Source organism: Callospermophilus lateralis, chromosome 5 (genome assembly GCF_048772815.1).
Source record: "Callospermophilus lateralis isolate mCalLat2 chromosome 5, mCalLat2.hap1, whole genome shotgun sequence".
Classification (NCBI taxonomy): domain Eukaryota; kingdom Metazoa; phylum Chordata; class Mammalia; order Rodentia; family Sciuridae; genus Callospermophilus; species Callospermophilus lateralis.
In genome coordinates, this window is record NC_135309.1 from 28,192,012 (window position 1) to 28,215,168 (window position 23,157).

At 36.5% G+C, this 23,157-nt stretch overlaps 1 protein-coding gene across 1 annotated transcript; it reads left to right on the forward strand.

Annotated features, from left to right (window-relative positions):
- The first annotated feature begins 17,557 nt into the window (after positions 1 to 17,557).
- Med7 (mediator complex subunit 7) lies at positions 17,558 to 22,776 on the forward strand. Its single transcript, XM_076855731.2, has 2 exons — positions 17,558 to 17,619; positions 21,844 to 22,776. The coding sequence occupies exon 2, from the start codon at positions 21,861 to 21,863 to the stop codon at positions 22,560 to 22,562; it is 702 nt and encodes a 233-aa protein (XP_076711846.1). The 5' UTR covers positions 17,558 to 17,619; positions 21,844 to 21,860; the 3' UTR covers positions 22,563 to 22,776.
- Positions 22,777 to 23,157: the final 381 nt, after the last annotated feature.

Sequence of the window (23,157 nt, forward strand, 5' to 3'; positions counted from 1 at the left end):
TTCTATCTAGATTAGGGATTGGCAGACCATGTTCAGAGGACCAAATCTTGCCACTGCTTGGGTTTGTGAATAAAGTTTTACTAAAGTGTAGGCACAGCCTTTCAATTATATACCATCTATGGCTGCTTCCACACTGAAATGACAGATTTGCGTTGTTGCCAGAGAGACTATAAGGATCACAGTCTACAAATATTTACTATTTGGCCTATTAGAGAAAAAGTTTGCTGACCTCTGACCCAATCTTAAGAATCCTCCTTCCTCCTATGTAAATACACAGGACAAACTCTCAAAAATACTTACCAGGAGATAGGAGAATGTTTATAGTAAGACCCTTTTAACAGCAAGATCCTGGAAAGAGCTCAAATTTTCATCAAGCAAAAGAATTGATAAAACTGGTATATGCCTGCAGGGCCCGTTAGACAGCAGTGAAAATGAATAGCAGCCATTCACCTTAGTATGGATGAATCTTACACAATTTGAGTAAAAAAATAAAAAAATACCTTGACATTTCAAAAATTTGTCCAGTTCAAAAATAAGATCAAACAATGGTCAGTGGTGCATGTTTTCTGAAAGCAGAAAAAAATAAAGGAATGATAAACACAAAATTCAGGACAGTGGTGACATACAGGGTGAAAGGAGTGACATGTAGGAGGCAGACAAATTTCAACAGAGTGTGAATTGCCATATTAAGCAAGAGGGTGTATCCATGGGAGTTTATTATTGTGACTTTAACATCTTTGAAATCACATGGATTTTAAATTACTGTCAGCTAAGGGGCAGTTGTATATCATTGTCACTACTTTAGAAATACTTTAATCAAATTATTTCACTTATGTTTTCATTTTTATATGTGCACAAGAGAGGTTTGTGACAAACTAATTCTGAAAGATCTTTTGAAAAGTTTAAAATGAAAATTCTGACATAAAAAGAACATGTGGAATTCAGAAATATGGAAAGTGTTTAAATATATTGGTACGAAATAATAGGAGGCCAAGGGTATAGCCGAGAGGTAGAGCACTTGTCTCGCATGTATGAAGCCCTGGGTTTGATCCCTAGTACTGAATAATAATAATAATAATAATAATAATAATAATAATAACGTTCAAAATACTATGTAGTAAATAGCCATATAAATTATGTATGTCTTAAAAGTGATTCTAAAAATTTAAAACTTATTCCACATTAGAAATGAGAATATAAATTTAAAAAATCTCTATTATAAAAAGTTGCATTGGGGCTGGGGTTGTGGCTCAGTGACTAGCATGGGTGAGACACCGGGTTTGATTCTCAGCACTACATATAAATAAATAAAATAAAGGTCCTTTGACAATTTTTTAAAAAAGGATTAAAAAAATTGTTTTTTGTTTGTTAGGGACAGGGTCTCACTAAGTTGCTTAAGCCTATCGTAAGTTCCTGAGGCTGGTTTTGATCTTCCTATCTCAGACTTTTGAGCCACTGAGATTACAGGCATGAGCCATCACGCCCAGCTGCATTGTTCTTTAATTTTTAAAAATGATAAATTCACAAGTCTATGGAAAGACTCCATCTTGAAGTCTTCTCAGAGAATACAACCTATGCCATTTAGTGTAATATTCCTTCTGATTTCACTAAACTTGTGAAAAGAATTAGTGATAGCCAGAAAAAGCATAATGTACCATGGATGATTTTAAGTAATTTTAAAATGGAGTACATTTCCTTGTCACAAAAAAATGTAAAATAATCTATTTCTAAATCTATTTTTAGAAAATTTAGAACACATAGATATAAAAAAGAAGAAAACAACAACAGATGATAAAAATTGGATTTGAGAAAAATGACTGTGGGAAGTTTGTATACCTCTATGAGCCTGAGTGGGGAGACCTACCCAGCCTTGCAACTCTTGGCTTATTCTCTTCTATGACACTAGCATCTATGAGGACAAAATTTGAGTTTATAGAAAAACTTAGGGATCTTCTCCAAAGAAACAAATGTGTGTTCAGAGGTGGAGAAACTCATAGGTATTCTAGGAGGAACAGTGGAGTGCTAGTATAGGGGAGAGCTTTCATCATTGTTCTGGTTGGTGGATAGAAAATCCCATTTTGTGATTTCCAATACTCAAAGACTAACAGGTACCAGAAATTCAAATGTCCTTGGAGTTGACACCTGAATAGTGGGCATAGATAGAAGGAGGGAAAGAGATACATTTAAGGTCTGAGAGGATCACTGGGGAAGGCCCCCTAGGAATTTGAAATCACATGAAATTTGATTGGTTGCTTATGAATTTGAGTGGTTGCATATGAAGTAGAAGAAAACGGAAATTTTTCCAAACCTTTGGCATACAGTCTCAAATTTACCTCTATGCCAGATGCTGAATTATTCAGACAACAAATACCTTAACCTTATGATTGTGCAGACCATGGCTTTATCTTTTGTTCTTCTCCTAGCCCTGTTTTAAACACCTTGCCCCCTTGAAGGGCTTCTTTAATGTGAACATAGTTTATCTAACATGTAAGGTGTTGACTGAATAGACCCACAATTTTAAAAAATGCCACTAAAGTGAAGTGGAAGTGGGGACCTGCCCACCACAGTGTGCTCTGCCAGGCACTTTCTCTGCATTTCCTTTTCTATCTTGATATTTCATCACAAAATACCTAAGTATTTCAAAGCAACAGGCCTCTTCCTCTAGAGAAAAATATCAATTGGGGCATCAAGTCAATACCCCTATCAGATAAAGGACAATATTTTTAGCAGCAATATTCATCACCATGGTAGCAATTCAGCACCTGCAAGTCCAATGAGACAAGATGGTTGATTACCAACAGGTGTCCCCAAATTAAAGTCTGGCATACACACATAAGTACAAAAATAACAGGGAGCTTTTGCCAACAGCAATGTAAGATCACTCATGGGGTTGTCATGTCGGAGTGGAGTCTTTAAAGCAGAGGAAACATATGCTATGGAAAGAAGAAAATAAGGTGCCTGTCATGGGTGGCAGGGTAAGAGAGGTAAGAGAGATGCCAGAGAGAGGGGACAGGCTCAGATGATGTAAGGCTTCAAGATCCATTGTCCTTGGTGTAACAAGAGGTTACCAAAGCATTTTAAGTTAGGAAATGACCATATCAGGTTTGCACCTTTAAAAGGTCACAGTGGTTGCTGTGAGGAGAAATATTGGGGAAGGGGGTCATTACTATGTGACTTTTGTCACTTCCTGACTTTTGCAACAGGATCTAGAAAGATTAGAAGTGATATTCTCAAATACTTCCCATTAGAAACATCTTTATAGACAGACTTAGGGATGTACCACATGGATGCTCCTTCAATGAAGGGCTTGTGGCCCCAGGTGCTGGGCATGGGCCCATTCACAGCCATCAGTTGGAAGTTAACTATGGAAGCTGCCTCAGTTGTAGAGAACTCCCTCATCCAGGTAATGGTCTTCCCAGAGTCCACATGCAGAACTAGACAAGGTCATGTATAAAGCTTGGCTATCCCACAGCAGTACAGATCAACCTGGAAGGGCTCTCTTACTCCCAGAGCTTCCTTTGAAGCCTGTATCCAGGCTGACTTCTCTGTGCACTCATATCTCATCCATGTCTCTTCCACAGGTGAAGGTCCTGAGATTACTTCCCACAACTCCACCTTGAAGTCTTCTCAGAGAATACAACCTATGCTATTGTGTTAGTGTAATACTCCTTCTGATTCCACTACACTTGTGAAAAGAGTTAGTGACCGCCAGAAAAAACATAATGTAGCATGGATGATTTTAAGTAATTCTAAAATGTAGCACATTTCCATATTACAAAAAATACAAAATAATCTGTTTCTAAAATTTGTTTTAAAAAATTTAGAACACAAGACATAAAAAAGAAGAAAACAAATATCCCAACCATTTCCTTAATCATTCACTGTTTACTCAAAACTGGGCAGGCTACACCTAACACTTCCAGAAAGATGAAGTAGACCAGGGGCAATACGGAACTCTCACTTTCGTTCAGCCAGTCAAAGATGCCCCAAGATCTAGGGGTGTGAACTGAGGCCAAGTAGGAAATGTGGATTTCTATAGCCCTTAAAAAGTGAGTGCTAGTGCCCCGCCCTCAGTGTCAGAAGAAACCTGTTAATCAAAAATCCCACTGTTATACCAAGAAGCAGGAAGATCTAAAATCAAATTAAAAAAAAAGATAATCTATAGATGAAAACACCAAGATGACAGAGATGTTAGAATTATCTGACAAATATTTTAAAGCATCCATAAGAGAGAAATTAGAAATACACACACACACACATGTATGTGTATACATATATTGGTACCAGGATTGAATTCAAGGGTGCTTAACCACTGAATGAACACAAAAATCCAGCCCTTTTATTTATTTATTTATTTTTATTTTTTTTTTTGAGACAGGGTCTCAGTAGGTTGCTTAGGACCTTGCCAAGCTGTGCTGAGGCTGGCTTCGAGCTTGCAATCCTCCTGAGCCGGATTATAGGTGTGCACCACCACACCCACCTACAAATATTCTTGAAACAAATGAAGAAATAAAAATCTTCAGCAAAGTAAAAGAAAGTTTCAGCAAAGAAATAATAATAATAAAAGATGTACAGAAGAATCAAGTGGAAATTTTAGAGCAGAAACTATTAAATGGTGTTTAGTAGTTTAAACTAGTTTAATAGTTTAAACTCTTTAAACAATTTAAAGAGCAGAAAACTTAATAGTTGAAAAAAAAGGGAAAAAACTTCAGTGGTTAGGTTTAATAGCAAAATGGATGGAGAATAAGAAAAGAATTAGCAAACTGAAGGAGAAAATAATAGAAACTACTCAGTCTGAACAACTCAGAGAAAATCGACTGGGAAAAAATAATAGTGAACAGAAAGAGCTTCAGGGAACTGTGAGACTATAACAAAAAAAATCTCACATTGCATCATCAGGCCCTGGAAGAAGAGGATAAAGGGCAAGGCTGAAGAACTACTAGAAGAAAAAATAGTAGAAAGCCCTAAAACTTGGCAAAAGACATCAACATACAGATTCAGTAAGCTAAGTGAACACCAAATATGATAAATGCAAAGATTCCACCCTTAGACAAGTCATAATTAAGCTCTGAAAACAAAGAAGTCTTAAAAGCAACAGAGAAAAATGAAAATGTACCTAATAAGGAATTCAAATAACAGTGAAATTCTCATCAGAAACAACAGAAGACAGAAGCCAGTAGCCAATATTTTTCCAAGTGCTAAAAGAAAAAAACTGAAAATCCAGAATCATTTGCCCAGAACAGTTGTCCTTCAATAATGAATACAAAACCAAGACATTTTCAACTGAAGGAAACTATAACAACAACTGTCACCAGTGGGCCTGTCCTAAAAGAATGGCTCTTTTTCTTAAAAAGAAAAAAATATTTCTAGAAAAATAAAATAAATAAATAAAATGGGGGATAGATCTTAGAAGATGATGAAAGGACATGATAAGCAGAAAGATGGGAAAATACAACGGATTTTCCTTCTAACACTTTCTAAATTATGTTTAATAGTTTAAACAGAAATTATTACACTGAGTAATTGGTTTTAAATATTTGTTAAAGAGAACTAAGACCATCATAATGTAAATAAGGAGTAGAATTGAGAAATAAAGGGAGGTAAGATTTTTACATTTCACTCAAACCATTAAAATGATAAAATGAGTAGACTATGAAAAGTAAATAAAATGTAATACCTAGAGCAACCACAAAAAAGCTAAGTATACTTAAAAATTCTATAGACAAATTGAAACGGAATTCTAGAAAATGATCAAGTAACCCACAGGAAGGTAGGAAAAAACAACTAGAAACAAAACCAGAGAGAACATAAAATCACAGTAATTGTATTAAATGTAATAACCTAAATCAATTAAAAGACAATATTGGCAGAGTAGGCTAAAAAGCTCAACCAAACTACATTCTGTCTACCAGAAAACCTCACTTCAAAGATAACAATCTAGGCATATTAAAAATAAAAGAATGAAAAATTATTTTATGAAACTATTAATCAAAGGGAAGCAGAAATAGCTCTATTAATATAAGATGAAATAGACTACAAAGCAAAGAAATCAATGACTAAAACTCTTGTCTCAAGACCAGAAAAAGAAAGGAAAAATCCAACACAACCAAATTGAACCCAAGCTCAAAGACAGAAAGATAGTAAAACAAGAGCAAAAATCAATTAAATTGAAAGCAATGAAACAGCAGAAAAAATAAACAAAACAAAAGAGCTGGTTCTTTGAAGGGGCCAGTAAAATTGCCAAACTTGTAGCAAAACTTACAAAGAATAAAAGAGGAAAGGCATAAGTAACCAACATCACAGATGTGTAGAAATGAAAAAGGTTATAAGCGGATACCACAAATAACTCTAAACACATAAATTTGACAACTTGGATGAAGTGGACCAATCCCTCAAACAGCACATTTGAATATGGAATATATATTGTGAATTGACCTATGTAACTTTTGAAGGAATTGGAACTATGTTTTAAAAATCTCCCTGAAGTAAGTCTCCTAGTCAATATAGTTTCAATGAAGAATTCTACCAACTCTTTGAAGATGTAACCCAATTTTATACAATCTCTTCCAGAAGACAGGAAACTTCTTAGTTCATTTAATAAAGCTAGTAATAGCCTAATACCAAAACCAAAGACAGTATGAAAAAATAAAACAGTAGAACAATAGTCCTCATGAAACAAAAATCTCTAACAAAAGCAATTCAATGGAAGAAAAATAGCCTTTTCAAGATATGATGTTGGAGCAATTGAACATCAATAGGAAATAAAATAAAGTTTGACCTAGTCTTGCACCATATTAAAATATAGAGCTCAAAGTTATCCAAAAGTTATTTGACTTCCTTAATAAAATGTCAAAACTATATAACTTATAGAAAAAATAGGGGATAATATTTGGAATCCAGAATTACAAAAAGAGTTCTTCAATTTAGTATCAAAAACATAATCCACAAAGGAAAAATTAATCATCAAAACAAAAAACACTTCCCCTTTGAATGATCCTAGTACAAAAATAAAGTTGAAAACAGGCACCGTGGCCAGGCGTGGTGGCACAAACCTGTAATCCCAGTGGCTTAGGAGGCCAAGGCAAAAGGATAGTGAGTTCAAAGCTAGCCTCAGCAACTTAGCAAGGCCCTAAGCAACTAGTAAGACCCTGTATCCAAGTAAAATATAAAAAATGGTTGGAGATATGGCTCAGTGGTTAAGTGCCCTTGGGTTCAATCCCTGGTACAGTACAAAAAGCAAAACAAAACAAAACAGGCTTGGTGATGTTAAACTGCGGTCCCAGCTACTCAGGAGGCTGAGACCTTAGGAGGGTCACTTGAGCCCAAGGAGTTTGAGACCAACCTGAGAAACATGGAAAACCTGTTTTAAAAAATACACAAATAAATAAATAAAAGGTGCAAACTGTAAAAAATATGAAATATTTGCAAACCACATATCCAACAAAGAACTAGTATCTAGAATATATAAACAACTTTCAAAACTTAAGAAATACTAAAAACATTAAGGAAATAATCCAATTAAAAATGGGCATAAAATATGAAGATAAATTTCACCAAAAACTATATACAAAGATCATATAAATCCATAAGATATTCAGCTTCATTAATTGTTAAGGAAATGCAGATTAAAACCACAATGAGATAACACTATATGCCTATGAGAATGATTAAAATAAACCTAATAAGTAGGATCAATAAATCCATAGAAGTTTTATCACTCAAAAATTGCTGGTGGGCATACAACATGGTAATGGTACAGCTGAAGTAGACACAGACCCATGACACTTTGCATCCCTTAAGATTAATCTATTTAGTCTCAGACTCAGAACACCCAGATAAACATAAATTGAGCAACAAATATACCATTGATGGTAACTTAAAAAAATTATTACATTTTTAGAGGTCTATTCTTTTGAGAAAAGTAAAAGATGAATAACTAGAGCATTTGAAAATACATATATAAGCACTAGATTATGATTTCCAACCTATTTTAATGTACCTAAGTCAATTTTGTTAAAATATTGGCAAAATTAAAAACTTGTGACTAATGATTTAATCAAATCTCTCAGAAGGGAATGAGACAAAACATTTAGCTTTATAGGTTTAACAGACATACAAGAAAATTAGGAGTTAAGTGGACCAGTCTCCAAGACAACAAAATTATGATAACACACCTGATGTGACAGGGTGAGAAGTCAGCAGAAATACTAAAAACAGGCTGAAACCAGCTAGAAAAGGTCACTGAAATGAAACCCTTAAAACAGGACAACAGTCTTCCCTGTTCTAAAAATAATACTGGGGACTCTCCCAGACAATAAGGAGAAAATTTCAGATGGTGAGGGGCAGATGCAGGAGAGGTACAGTCACTAATGTAACTGCATTTACGTTCACCTCATTATCATAGTAAAATGCAAACCCTTAGGTGGAGACTTAGTAGTGAGACATGTGACACATGGTAGGAAGCATGATGAAGACTGCAGGTACAACTAAAGCCTCATCTCTACATGTGATGACATGAAGAGACTGAGACCTTGCCTACCCTACAGATGCCATAAAAGCCGTATACCTCTGTCTTTTGCTTGAGGCGACCTGACACTCTTATCAGTGCTCTCTCCCTTCCTGCTCTAGAAGACTCCCCAACAAAGCTTTGTCTATGCTTTAATTCTTTCTGGTTGTGTTTCATTTCTACCATCTCCAGACCCAAGGTCCTGAATTACAGTAACACAGTCATTCTGGAAAACAGTTTGATAGTTTCTTAAAAACTAAACATGCAATTATATAACCCAGCAATAGCACCACTGGGCATTCATCCCAGAGAAATTAAGACTTATCTTAATACAAAAATCTTTGCACAAATATTTATAGGAGCTTTGTTTATAATGGTCACGATCTGGAAGAGAAAAGATGTCCTTCAGTGGTCAAAATAACTTACACCATGCCATGGAATAAAGGCTAGAAATAAAAAATAATGTACTATTTATTTATGCAACAATATAGAGAACTATGCTAACTGAAAGAAACCAATCCCCAAAGGTAACATACTGATTGGTTCCTTTTACATAACCTTCTCAAAATAAAATGAAACGTAGAAATGGGCAATAGGCTAGAGATTACAATGTGTTACAGAGATGGGAGTAAGAGGGAAGGAGATATGATATGAAAGGGTATCATGAGAGACTCTTGTGGTGATACGATTGTATTGTGACTACATCAAGGTGGGTATACTGGGTGTGGTATTGTACTGTACTATAGTTTTGTGAGATAGTACCATTAAGGGAAAGTAGGAAAATTGTACAAGGGATTTATCTGTATTATTTTTCACAATTACATGTGAATTGACAATTATCTCAAGACAAAGAATTTAATTTACTTTGCAAGTTGTTTTGGATATGGACAAAAAAATTCTAAAGTTTATATGGAGAGGCAAAAAACCTAGAATGGCTGACTCATTATTGGAAGAGAAAAACAAAGTCAAAGAACTGCCACTAGGAGACTTTAAATTTATGACAAAATTACAATAATGAAGACAGCGTGAAAGGGTAGACAAATAAATCAATAGAAGAGAAAAATAAGCCCAGAAATAGATACACATAAATATAATCAATTAAGTTTTGACACAGAAGCAAAGGTAGTTCAATGCAGAAAGGACAGTCTTTTTGGCAAACTGTGCTAAAACACTGGAAGCAATAAAGATGTCCTTCAATAGTGAATGGATACTAAACTGTGGTACATTCAGACAATGGAATACTATTATGGTATGAAAAAAATCAGCCATGAAGCCAAAAAGAGAAATGAAAGAACTTTAATTGCATATCACCAAAAAAAGACAAACAAAATACTTCATACTGTATGATTCCAGGTATGTAACATTCTGGAAAAGACAAAACGATGGACACAGGAAAAAGTCTGAGGATTTTCTAGGGTTTGGAGGGAAGGAAGTATGACTAGGTAGAGATCAGGGAATTTTTAGGGCACCAACAATTGTATAGAAGACAGCTATTCCCACCACTATATCACCAATACTTCATCAAGATATTCACCCAAACTATTTTGTATAGCACTAAAACAGTGGTGATATGTCAAACCCATGGAATGCACAACACCAGGAATGAACCCAATGTGAACAATGGACTTAAAGTGCTAATGATGTGTCAATGCTGGTTCATCAATATCAACTCTATCACTCTGGTGTGGGATGTTGATGTGAGGAGAGGCTATTGAGTGTGTACAGGGAGGGGGCATATGGGAATTCTTTGCTCCTTCCACTAAATTTTGCTGCAAATCTAAAACTGCTGTAAAAAAATAAAGTCTACTAAAATAGTGGATTGATTATAGAATTACAGAGCCTTTTTCTTCATTCTTGGGAATAAAAGCTTTTACTCCCATTGTACATGACTCTTTAAATGCTCTTTGAAATCTGTAGGATTGCTATCTTTGTCCATTATTAAGAGTACATACAGAGGAAGATACTAATAGGACTAACCAATGTCAAATTTCATAGTAATTTTGAGATCATGTGATTTTTTTTAAATACATGAAATCTAAAATAGAAGGTGAGAACGCTATCATTGAAAGTGAAGACAATGTGAATAGCCTATAGCCCTATCAGCCTGGCTCCATCTGCCTCCTGGAAGGCATTTCCATCACTTAGAGATCACTAACTTTGCTTGATTTTTCTCATTTAACTAGGAAAAGATGTGGTTTATCCAAGGTAACCCATGAGACTGGTTGAACTCTGGTCTCCCGAGCCTTAGGCCAAGACATTTCACATTCTGCTCCATCCTGGTTGAATTGGAAAGCTTCTGAGCCCACGTTAACACATTGAAAGTCAAGTTGGGACTGCGTTAGTGGAAAATAAGGAGACAAAGGAGCCACAGCTTCAGAAGTAAGACAGTTAAATACCATGCATGTCTCAGACTGGAGTCTGTATGAACTAAAGGAATGGCAAGAGTCTGAATTCATAAAATCTGTCTCTGACCTTGGGAGGTCCCAAGTTCTAAGAGTTCTTATAGATCGGAAGCAGAACTAAGTGGGTAAAGATTTCTTCAAATAACTTCAGAGAGGTAATATGTGGGCTTGCAATACTTGGAGCACTATATCTGCAGGATCTAGGACAGTAGCTGGCCTTTAGTATGTGGGCAATAAATACTGCATGAATTAATGGATTTACTAGAAAATTAGCACATCAATAAACTCTTAAAAACCTGGCTATGATGGAATTTTCATCCATATCATCTGAAAATAACTCTGATCTTTGAATGTTAGAGTTGCATAGATCTCCTCTCTTTAATGGTAGTATTAAACTACTGATACCATCTTCATTTAAAATGATAATATTTTGTCCATCATGGATTTCTCAATTTTTATTTTTAAAATGTGGCATTAGAGTATAAATAATAGTATTTATTTTGCACCTGAAGCAAATGATTCACACACCTCACCCTAGTCTTGGTCCTGATGTGATGCTGAATGCAAGCAGCTTGTGTTTGTACACACTTGTCATTCAACATGCAGTTATTTCCTCCTTTATTTTGCTTTTGCTCAATATTCACCTTTCAACCAAACAATATTCAGCATTGGCTATGTGACAGGCAATACTGGGAATAGTCAGGACTGATTCCAGGTTAATCAGGAACTAGGAATAGCCATAGAAATAAAGCAGGCACAAATTACACCTTAAAACAGAGAAAGGAGGACAGAGTCGGTAGAAAGGTAACTCTTATTTGGGTGAACTTGGAGAAACCTCTTGGAGAAAGTCACATTTGAGATGAACTTAAAAAGTGAGCTTAAGTGGATTGGATATATCTCAGATCCTTTTGGGAGTATAGAGGAAATAAATCAATTAAATAAAATGGGTAGATTTTGTGAATAACAGGTATGACAATGGCATGGCTATATTTTCTTTTGTGAGATTCCACATAATAATATAAATATACTTCAATAGCAATAGCTATAGCAAATATTTCAAAAGCACTGGATTGCCTTTTTGTAGGAGTCTAAATCTATTTGTAGTTTTTCAGTTTGGGATTGATAACTGACCATCTCCCTTGGTGGCACCCCATGTGCAGGACACCAATCTTTCTGTTACTGAAGAAAATCTAAACTGCATAATACAGTAGATCCCAAATGCCAGGGTTATTGCTGCCTCCTGCTGGTTAAGAAAAATAAAAATGTAGAGAGCAAAGCAAACTGAATCCCTCCCACATACTGCACAGGTCTGGGTTGTTGAGATTGTTATTCATGATAAGGTCATTCAAACCAATGAAGTAACAACAACAACAACAAAAGAGCAATTAGTAATTGAAATTATACTGCAGACTTCAGGGGAAAAATGCATTATGATTATTCTTGCCCAAAGGACATTCATTTAAATAATATATGTAAGCTGATAAAAATCACATGATAGGAAAAAGCAGGTGCTGGAGATGACAATTTTGTGCTAGCTTCCAATTCTTCTATCTGCTGATTAAAAAGACCAAGATACAATGTCAAGACTGACAAGAGCTCAGAGATTCTTATTAATGAACCTGTCTACCATGATAGAGGTAGGAAGACTAACAAAATCACCAGAGTGCTGAAACAATTAAGACTTTCTTATGCAAAAATAAATAAATAAAACCCTGACCCCGAACTTTAACTATATACAAAATTAATTCAAAAAAGTTCATAGACTTAAATGTAAACCTTAAAACTGCTAGAATAAAACAAAGAGGAAAAATCCTTATGACCTGTTAGGCAAAGATTCTTGGATAGGACACAAAAAGCATGAACCATAAAAGAAATTGATAAACAGAACTTCACTGGAACTAAACACCTCTGCTCTTTGAAGGATGCTATTAGGGAAAATGAAAAGATTAGCCACAAGTTGAGAGAAAATATTTACAAACCACATATCTAATAAAGAACTTATATCCAGAGTATGTATATTTGTGTATGTGTATATATACAACACAACAGTTTGAGAACAAGCTAATTAAAAAATAGGCCATTGCACCAGGCACAATGATGCACGCCCATAATTCTAGTGACTCAGGAGGCTGAGGCAGGAGGATCCCACATTCAAAGCCAGTGTCAGCAATTTAGTGACGCCCTGAGCAACTTAGGGAGACCCTGTCTCAAACTAAACAATAAAAAGAGTTGAGGATGTAGCTCAGTGGTTAAATGCCCAGTACCATCAAAAAAGAAGACATCTAACACTAGGAAAATACCAATTAAAACCACCATACATCTATTAGAATAATCAAGTTATAAAAAGAACAATTACCAGGTACAGTGGTGCATGCCTGTAATCTCACAGCTGGGAGGCTGAGGTAGAAGGATTGCAAGTACAAAGCCAGCCTTAGCAACTTAGCAAGGCTTTAAGTAACTCAGTGAGACCCTTTCCCTAAATAAAATATTTTAAAAAGGGCTGGGGCTGTGACTCAGTGGTTCAGTGACCCTAGATTCAATGCCCAGTACCAAAAAAGTGACAATTAATAAATTCAGATTGAGGAGGCAGAGCAATTATAATTTACAGGTTGCTAGTAGAAATGAAAATGATGTAATCTCTTTAGAAAACTGCTTGGCAGTTTCTTATACAGTTAACAATTCTATTCTACATTGTCATCCAAAGGAAAAGAAAACAAGTCTATACAGTGTCTTATATGTGAATGTTTATAGCAGCTTTATTCATAATCATCCCTAACTGAAATAATCCAAATGTCCATCAGCTGGTAGATGGATAAAAGAATTAGGTACATCTATACAACAGAATATTCCTCTTAGAAAGGAACAAATTACAGATACATGCAACAACTTTGAGAGACTCAAAAGTATTATGTTAACCCATTCAGTCACATCATCCTAGATGTGGACTTATATTGAGCAACAAATATATCACTTATGGTAATTTTTGCACCTGTGCTAATTTATTGCAATATTTGTAGAACTGGACACTTGGAACTTAACAGGTTAAGAGAAAGACACAAGACACAAAAGTCTACATACTGCCTGATTCCATTTATGTAACATTCTGTAAAAAGCAAAATTATATAAACAGAAATCAGAGCAATGGTTACTAGGGGTTAGGCATGAAGGAAGGGAGCTGAATACAAAAGGCCACAAAATAATAAACTTGTTCAAAGAGAAATAAACAACATAATTCCACTCAAAATAGCTACAAAAATACCTAAGAATAAAATTAACCAAGGAGTTGAAATGTCTCCTCAATGCAAATGTAAATATACTGTTGAAAAAACTGAAGGGAACACAGACACACAAAAATGGCAAGATATCCCCCATTCATAGATTGGAAGAATCAATATAGTTAAAATGTCTCTACTACCCAAGGTACTCTATAGATTCAAGGCAATTTTCATGAAGTATCAATGTTATTCTTTACATAAATAGAAAATAAAATCATGAAATTTATATTTAAAAATTGTTCAGGTGATATAAATGTCATATGTGTTAATTCTGGTAGGGGTGGTTACATGGTATGTCTTCATCAAGACTCATTTAAGACTCATATCATTTAAAGTTAGTTTTACTATATATAAATTACACTTCTATAAATCTAGCTTTAAAAACAATCAACAGGGTGAAGAACAACTAATAATATTTCTGATTCCCACTTAGATATAAATGATAGACAATGATATGCCAAGACTCTAAAAGAAGGAAAATGCCAGTTACTATATAACACTGTCTGGTTTTGTCCCCTCACCTCCCTTTACTTTTCTTTTTCTCACTAGTTATAGAGCATACAGGTTTCCTTGCTGTCTCTAATTCAAGAAGATCTAATTCAGTCTCAGGCTCTTTGAAAGTGCTGTTTCTAAGATCTCTGAAAGATTAACTAATTAATTAATAATTAATTATTCATGCTCTATTTCCAAAGTCCCCCACTGTGACTTCCCTAACTACCCTCTTAGATAAAGTAACTACCCCAATCCACATCACTATCACATTAATCTATATATTTTTTCCACCATAGCCCTTATCACTATTTGAAATTCGTATGTGTTTACATACTGTCCTTTGTATCTCTTCATTAGAAGGTAGGGCTTTTGAATTTCTTAATCTTACAGATGTATTCCTTGTTAAACTATAGTAGTTTAGATCCTTCAAACATAGGCAAATAAACATTTTTATGCATCATATGATATGATGTTTATATACCCCCTCAAATGATATGGATTTTATAGCCATTACTCATTTACAGTCTACTGAAAAGAACACTGGAATAAGAGTCAAGTTCTAGATTCTAATCCTGATCCTGCTACTAACTATAAGACACTACACTTTGGGGGTCAGTGATTCCATCTCAAGAAAAAAAATGCACAATTACAAAAACATATATACACAGGGATATTCATCAAACAGTGTAATTACAGTAGCAAAAACTGAGAGAAAAACAATTTTACTCAATGGGGCTCTGGCTAAATTGACTATATCCATCAAAGTCATGCTATGAATTCATTTTAAAAATGATGACTATATACTTGTCCCCACTTATCCAAGGTTTCACTTTCCAAGGTTTCAATTACCTTTGGTCAATCATGGTGTGAAAATAGCAAATGGAAAATTCCAGAAATAAACTGTTTTAATTAATTAATTTATTAGTACTGGGGATCAAATCCAGGGCCTTATGCTTGCTAGGCAAGTGCTCTGTCACTAAGCTATATCTCTAATCCCTTATTAAGTAATTTATAAATTTAATTTATAAGTTTTAAACTGTGTGGCATTTGAATATCTATGGAAAGAGAGTTCCAGGCAAATGCAGTGACCCAGAGTAAGGAATGTGCTTGTTATTTCCTGGAAAAGAAAGAAAGCCAGTGAAGTTGGAGAAGAGTAAGACATGAGCTGGGATCATAGCAGTGGGAGTGGTGAAAATTAGTCCTATGTGAGACTTAACTTGTTTTTAAATTGAAGTAATACAAAAGGCTCATTCCAGTTTCAGTGGAATATTGAGAGGAAAAGACAACTCTTTAGATTTCTGCCTTTGCAAATGAGTTAAATGCTACTGGGTAAAGATGTCTAATACCTTTGGATACAGGAGTCTGATGGGCACAGTGTTCCACAGCCTGCATGTCATCACTTGGATGTGATGGCCTGGATTATATCTGGCTGAGAAGTGGCTTGAGAACTGAGTCCTAGAGCAAATGTGCCAAGTGCTACTGACAGCTGGGAATGAAATGAGGACTGCAAATGACCACTGGAAGTCAGTGGTATAGGACACATAGGTGTCAGGAGTGGAGAGAAAAGCCTGACTGGGGCAGGCTCAAAAGTGGATAAAATTTCTTTACCAAAATACTTGATGTTGGCTGGGGGATTGGGGTGTGTGGTTATTGAGATGGGGAGGAACCTACAGAGCAAAGGTAATTAAAAGACACATTAGCTAATTGAAACACATAGAACTTCTTTGGAACCTGAGATAACTGAAATGCAAATACAAATGTGATAGTTGATAATAAAGAAGAATTATTAATTTATTTTAAAAAAAGAATGATTCTATGGTTATATGAAAAATTGTCCTAACCTTTTAGAAAATCAGGCTGAAACAGAAATGAAATGAGGTCGATGGGCAGATAACTGAAGTTGGGTGATGAGTATTCTTTACTCTCTACTTCTGCTTACACTTGGAATTCTTCATAAGAAGTTTTTAAAAAATAAAACCAAAGAATCTTATTTCTAAAGAGATATAGTTGAGCACTATTATCAGAATTAACAATTTTATTGTTTATGTGTAACATGCTTTGACTTCCACAAATTCCGAAATTTGTGACATACTTCTCATAAAAATAAGCCCCCAAAGAAACATTTACATCAGTTTTCTTGTTTGTTTGTTTTTCACTTGATAATTTGTGGGCTGGAAATATAAAAGGGATCCCTGAATTCCTAAATGAAAATAAAAGTTAATGGATAGTTAAGAAATGGAGATTCAGGGCTGGGGCTATAGGTTTGTGGTACAGAGCTTGCCTAGCACGTGTGAGGCACTGGGTTCGATCCTCAACACCACATAAAAACAACAACAACAACAAAAAAAAGGCATTGTGTCCATCTACCAGTAAAAATAATAGTAATAAAATAGAAACAGAGATTTAGAAAATATTACTGGTTCCCAATCAGGTTCACATATACTTCCAGTATTTATCTACCTATAGATCGGTCAGATAAATATATCTATGAGTATATATCTCACACACAGTCCAATTTCATTTTTTAAACATTACTTTTGACAGTGGGTTAGCGTTAAATTTTTTTTTAAAATACCTGTCTTTATATTTTCTATAAATCAAATGAATGTCTTAATTTTAAGTGCTAAATTTCAAAGGCGGAAAAAAAGGGAAATACTACTTTTGCTGACGAAAGCACAAAAAAATACTCCCCACACCTGGCAGGTTTCTACCTTGCCAAACACAGAGCACAGCTGGGCGACGCGAAGCGGAGATGGCGGGGCAGAGGGCAATGCGCAGGCGCAGTAGCAAGGCACAGTCTGGGGCGGGACTAGGACTTCATTAAAGGACAGTCCTTGCAGCCAATCAAAGGACAGCATCAGCGCCTTCTTCCTGAGAAGGAGACCGGAAATCAGGTTTCGGCTGCGGTGGCGGAGGCGGCTGCTTGAGTAAACCCAGAGCTGCGGTGAGTGGGCGGCAACGGTTTGGGCCTTGGGTCTTCGTGCTGTTTTCCTTCCGAACCCCACCGCTTCTTCTAGGCCGGGCTGGGTACCGGCAGACCCGGCTAACTTCGGCCTCGGAGGCGCTGCCTCGCTTTCCTCACGTGTTGTGAAAGCATGTCCTCCCCGCAGCTCTGAGGCTCTGGGTGGGCAGCCCGGCGAAGGTGCTCTCGGCCCCCGGGCCAACGAGCCCGAATCCAGGCGGGGAGCCTCGGGCTCGGATCCCCAGCCACTGGTTCTCAGCCATGTGGCCTTGGCGAGTCACTTGCCCTCTTTTACGGTCTGTACAGTGAGAATGACCATGGCCATCCCTCCTCCTGGGAGCAGTTGTGAAACGAGCCGAGTTAAAGGGGGTGGCCGCGGAGGGGTACAGCCTCAAACTGACCTTCAGATTCATCCCGCGAGGTTTTAAAATCGACCTGCAGGGCTGGGCTTTGGTGGTGCACCCGGTAATCCCAGCAACTCAGGAGGCGGAGGCAGGAGGGGAGCAAGTTCGAGGCCAGGTTGGTCAATTTAGGGGAGACCTGGTCTCAAAGTAACTGGGGATGTGGCCCAGTGCTGGAGCATCCCTGGCCTGGGGTCACGCCCCATTGCAAACAACAACAACAACAAAATGACATACCGAGGAGTCCATTTCGCAGTAGATAGTTAATCAAATCTCCAAGGGTGGGATCCTGGAGTACTTTTCTTTTTTGATGAAGACTCCCCCAGCAAGCACTAAGTCTGAGAACCGACTAGTTGGTGCTGGTTTTACTAAAATAACATCTCCTTAGGTTTTGAACAGTTCATTCTGAAAGAGGTGATAGAGAAAAGTTATTTATTTTTTTTTTAAAGTTTTTTGTACTGGGGACGGGACCCCAAAGCACTTAACCACAGGACCATTTCCTCACCCCCACCTTTTTTGAATTATGAGACTCAGTTTCGTTAATTTGCTTAGGGCCTGGGCTAATTTCTCCAGACTCCTCAAATTTAACGGATCCTCCTGCTTCAGCCTCCTGAGTCACTAGGATTATAGGCTGAGGCATCACCCTAGGGGTGGAGGGTGGAACTTAATTTCAGTAATATGTGAAGTACTTGTATGGTTTAGACAGTCCCATGCCCTTGTTCCCTCCCCTGCCTCCCCCACAAGAGTTTGTACTTTGGAGTTGAAAGGACCTGGGATTAAGAATTCTCATTGTACCATTTACTGGCCTTTTGATCTGATGTAAACACTTCCCTACATTAAGACTTGGGATCCTCATCTCTAAAATGAACTTGGTAATAGTTTTTAATTGGAAGAATTGTTGTAAAGATTACATTAATGATGGTACTCCTCTTATATTTGGCTCTTCTAATGATAACTGCAATGATGCACATTTGTAAGGAAGCACAGAACTCCCAACCTAAAAAGGTTTGAGTGGTAAAACTTGGGCTGTCCAAATTCTTTTTTTTTTTTTGTAGTTGTAGATGGATAGAATGCTTTTATTTTATTTGTTGTTATTATTATTTTTTTAATGTGGTGCTGAGGAGCAGACCCAGTGCCTCACACATGTTAGGCAGCACTTTTCCACTGAGCTACAACCCCAGCCCTAAAATTTTAAGAACCAGTTCACTAATTGTGTGGCTTTGGTTATTGTACTCTGGTTATAAGAGAACATTCTTGTTTTAGTGTTTGGGTATAAAAAGATGAGAAACCAGTAAAGCAAGGGAGTGGAAATGTTAAGATATAAAGAATGCAGTGGCCCTGGCCTATAATCCCATATATTCAGGGGTCTGAGACGGTAGAATTGCAAGTTTGGACCAGCCTCAACAATTTAGTGAGGCACTAAGTAACTTAGTAAGACCTGTCTCAAAATAAAAAAAATAACCACTGTGAATCAGTGGTTAAGTGCTCCTGGGTTCAATCCCTGGTACCAAAAAAAAAAGGGTTGTAGCTTAGTGTGTACAGTGCTTGCCTGTCTTGGAAAGGCCATGAATTGGATCTCTACACCCCCACCCCCACACCCACAAGACATTTAGAATACAGCTTTTCTGTAAATCTGAATTAAGTTGGAAAAGTTAGTTATAACTGTTTGCAAGTAAACCGTATTATGAACAGTTGAAATGATACATGTTTTCATAAACAACCTTCTATCCACGATTTCTTAATGGTAATGTAGACATTTTTATTCAGCCATCATATCAATGAAGGAGTAGATTATTTCCAATTTTTCTACTCTATTCAGACAATGCTGCATTAAATGTCCTTGTGTACGTCTTTGTGTGCTTGTAGCAGAATTTTTATGGGATTAATTTCTAAAAATGGAATTATTGATTCAAAGAATATCAGCATTTAAAATTTTGGTACTGCCAGATTAAATGTGTGAATCTTTTTTCATTAGTTGTCTAGGTGAATTTCCCCATAGTTTCTTGGGTGGTACTGGCATAAGAACCTAAAGGAATTATGCAGTGATCATAATTGATGTGGCTTTTACTGTGAGGATTGAAATAGGCCTTCCTGCTATGAATTTGGAATGACTACCCTGAAAAACTAAGAGAAGACTGGGACCTGTTACTGAAATCCAGAGCCTACTACATAGGAGAAATTCTAAGATCTGTTTTTTTTTTTTTTTTGGTATTAGGTATTGACCCCAGAGTTGCTTTATGACTGAGTCAGATCTCCAGCTCTTTTTATTTTTTGAGACAGGGTCTCACTAAGTTGCTTAGGGCCTGGTTAAGTTACTGAAGCTGGTCTTGAACTTGGAATCCTCCTGTCTCAGCATCCCAAGTCACTGGGATTACAGGCATGTGCCAGGGGGAATATTCTAATATCTACGGAATAATAGAATGTTTGAAATCTTGATAGCTGTGAGAAGAGTTTTGATAGAGATTAAAGTTTGGATAGAGAAGGAGAGACAGAAGCAACTGGGTGGCCAGGGACATAGGAGGAAAACATGAATGTTGAGGTCAGAGAAGCTGAGAAAAGGGGGGATGTATGTACTGGTAAAGAAATGCATTGTGTGTTGGTATAGTCGTATTGAGTTGGTAACTCATATTGTTCATGACTATTGCACCCTTGATTCTGGCAATATTCTCTGCTCCACTCTGGTTTGGTGGAAACCTAGAGCTGCTTCACAGTTACGGTCAGTTTCCCACAAATTCCAAGAACAGCACTGCTACTAGTATGTTACTTGCCCTACTTAATCTTAGAGGATGCTTTATCTTGAATTTGATAAGATCAGTCTAAAAGAGCACTTGGGAATCTTATTAGATGGTATACCTACCCTTAAAGTGGAACGAGTAAATTATTAAGAGGTTATTGTGACCTAAAAAGTTACTTAGCTTGAGTTGATGTTGAAATTTAAGTAAGAAAGTTGTTGTGGCCATATAAAATTGTGGGGTACAGTAGGATATAAAATTGGGTTATCATTTACTCCAAGAACCTTGGATAACATCAAGAGTCTGAAATTTAGCAATGTTAATTTGTCAAACTGTTTATTAGTATTGCTTTTGGAAATCGAATCTATAATAGAAAACAAAAGTGATTGTGATAACAACGGAAGACAGCATGTGTACTTTAGCTATGGAAAAAGAGTAGAGAAATGGAGGGTAACTAATGAGGGGTTTGGAATCCAGATTTTCTTTGTAGATAAAAAGATGCTACAATATTTTTTAATGCTGATGGAAGTATTAAGGAAAGAAAGAGCATGTGTGCATGGTTGATGATATAATGCTTAATTAGAAAAAAACAGTATCCTTTGCTTATTGTAAATGTTAATAAACTAAGGACACACCAAAGTCAGAAGAAGGAAGAAAATATTCTGCCTCCACCCTGTAATTCCAGCAGCTTGGGAAGCTGAGACAGGAAGATCGGGGGTTCAAAGCCAGCCTCAACAACTTAGAGAGGCCCTAAGTAACTCACTGAGACCTGGATCTCTAAATAAAATATAAAAAATGGGCTGGGGGGCTGCAGTTGTGGCTCAGTGGTAACGTGCTTGCCTAGCATGTGTGAGGCACTGGGTTCGATTCTCAGCATCACATACAAATAAATAAAGGTCCATCAACAACTAAATACATACAAAATTTAAAAAAAAATGGGCTGAGGATGTGACTCAGTGGTTAAGTGCCCCCTGTGTTCAATCCCTGGTACCAAAAATATTATTCTACATTCATTAATGTATTGACAGATTTGATTTGTAGCTCTATTCTAAATCTTTGGTCTGTTTCTGTAGGTTCTTGATCTTTCACAATGGGTGAACCACAACAAGTGAGTGCACTTCCACCACCTCCAATGCAGTACATCAAGGAATATACAGATGAAAATATTCAGGAGGGCTTAGCTCCCAAGCCACCTCCTCCAATTAAAGACAGTTATATGATGTTTGGCAACCAGTTCCAGTGTGATGACCTTATCATCCGCCCTTTGGAAAGTCAGGGCATTGAACGCCTTCATCCTATGCAGTTTGATCACAAGAAGGAACTGAGAAAACTCAATATGTCTATCCTTATTAATTTCTTGGACCTTTTAGATATCTTGATAAGGAGCCCTGGGAGTATAAAACGGGAAGAGAAGCTAGAAGATCTTAAACTGCTATTTGTACATGTGCATCATCTTATAAATGAATATCGACCCCACCAAGCAAGAGAGACCTTGAGAGTCATGATGGAGGTCCAGAAACGTCAACGGCTTGAAACAGCTGAGAGGTTTCAGAAGCACCTGGAACGAGTAATTGAGATGATTCAAAATTGTTTGGCTTCCTTGCCTGATGATTTACCTCATTCTGAAGCAGGAATGAGAGTAAAAACTGAGCCAATGGATGCTGATGATAGCAATAATTGTACTGGACAAAATGAACAACAAAGAGAAAATTCAGTTCATAGAAGGGACCAGATTATAGAGAAAGATGCTGCTTTGTGTGTTCTAATTGATGAAATGAATGAAAGACCATGAAGGGTATTTTTCTTCTTTTTTTATTTTGTTAAATAGCATCATATATTCCTCTCTTTTGGATAGTCTTAAAACAGGTATAACTAAAATATAAAGGAATTTGTTTTTCTTGACTCCAGTTTTTCAATGATGAGATGCCATAGGCAGAATTTCACTGTGTAACAAGCGTAGGTGAATGAGTACACCTGTATTAAAAATAATCACCTTAAAATGCAAAGTGTTTGCTGTTGTGTGGGATATTCTGATTTTTGGAGTTGCAGTAAAATTTTGAAGATATTCTTAATACTAGCAAGCTGTCATCCTTGAAAAACAGTTTTATCATATGCTTGAATAATGAAAGTACAAAGTGTTTAGACTTAATCTCCAAAAAGCATGTTGAGAAAGGAACCCAGTAGAATTAAAAAACGGAACTTTTTCTCATACCTTTTCCTGTAGACTATCTCAGCTTCTTCTCCCTAACCTGCATGGAATGTTGAGGTGGGGATTTTATAAGTTGTGTTATTTTTCCAATTATTTAATCAGTAGGTCCTTTCTTTTCTTTTCTATTTTTTTAGTACTGGGTATTGAACCCAGAGGCTCTTAACCATTGAGCCACATC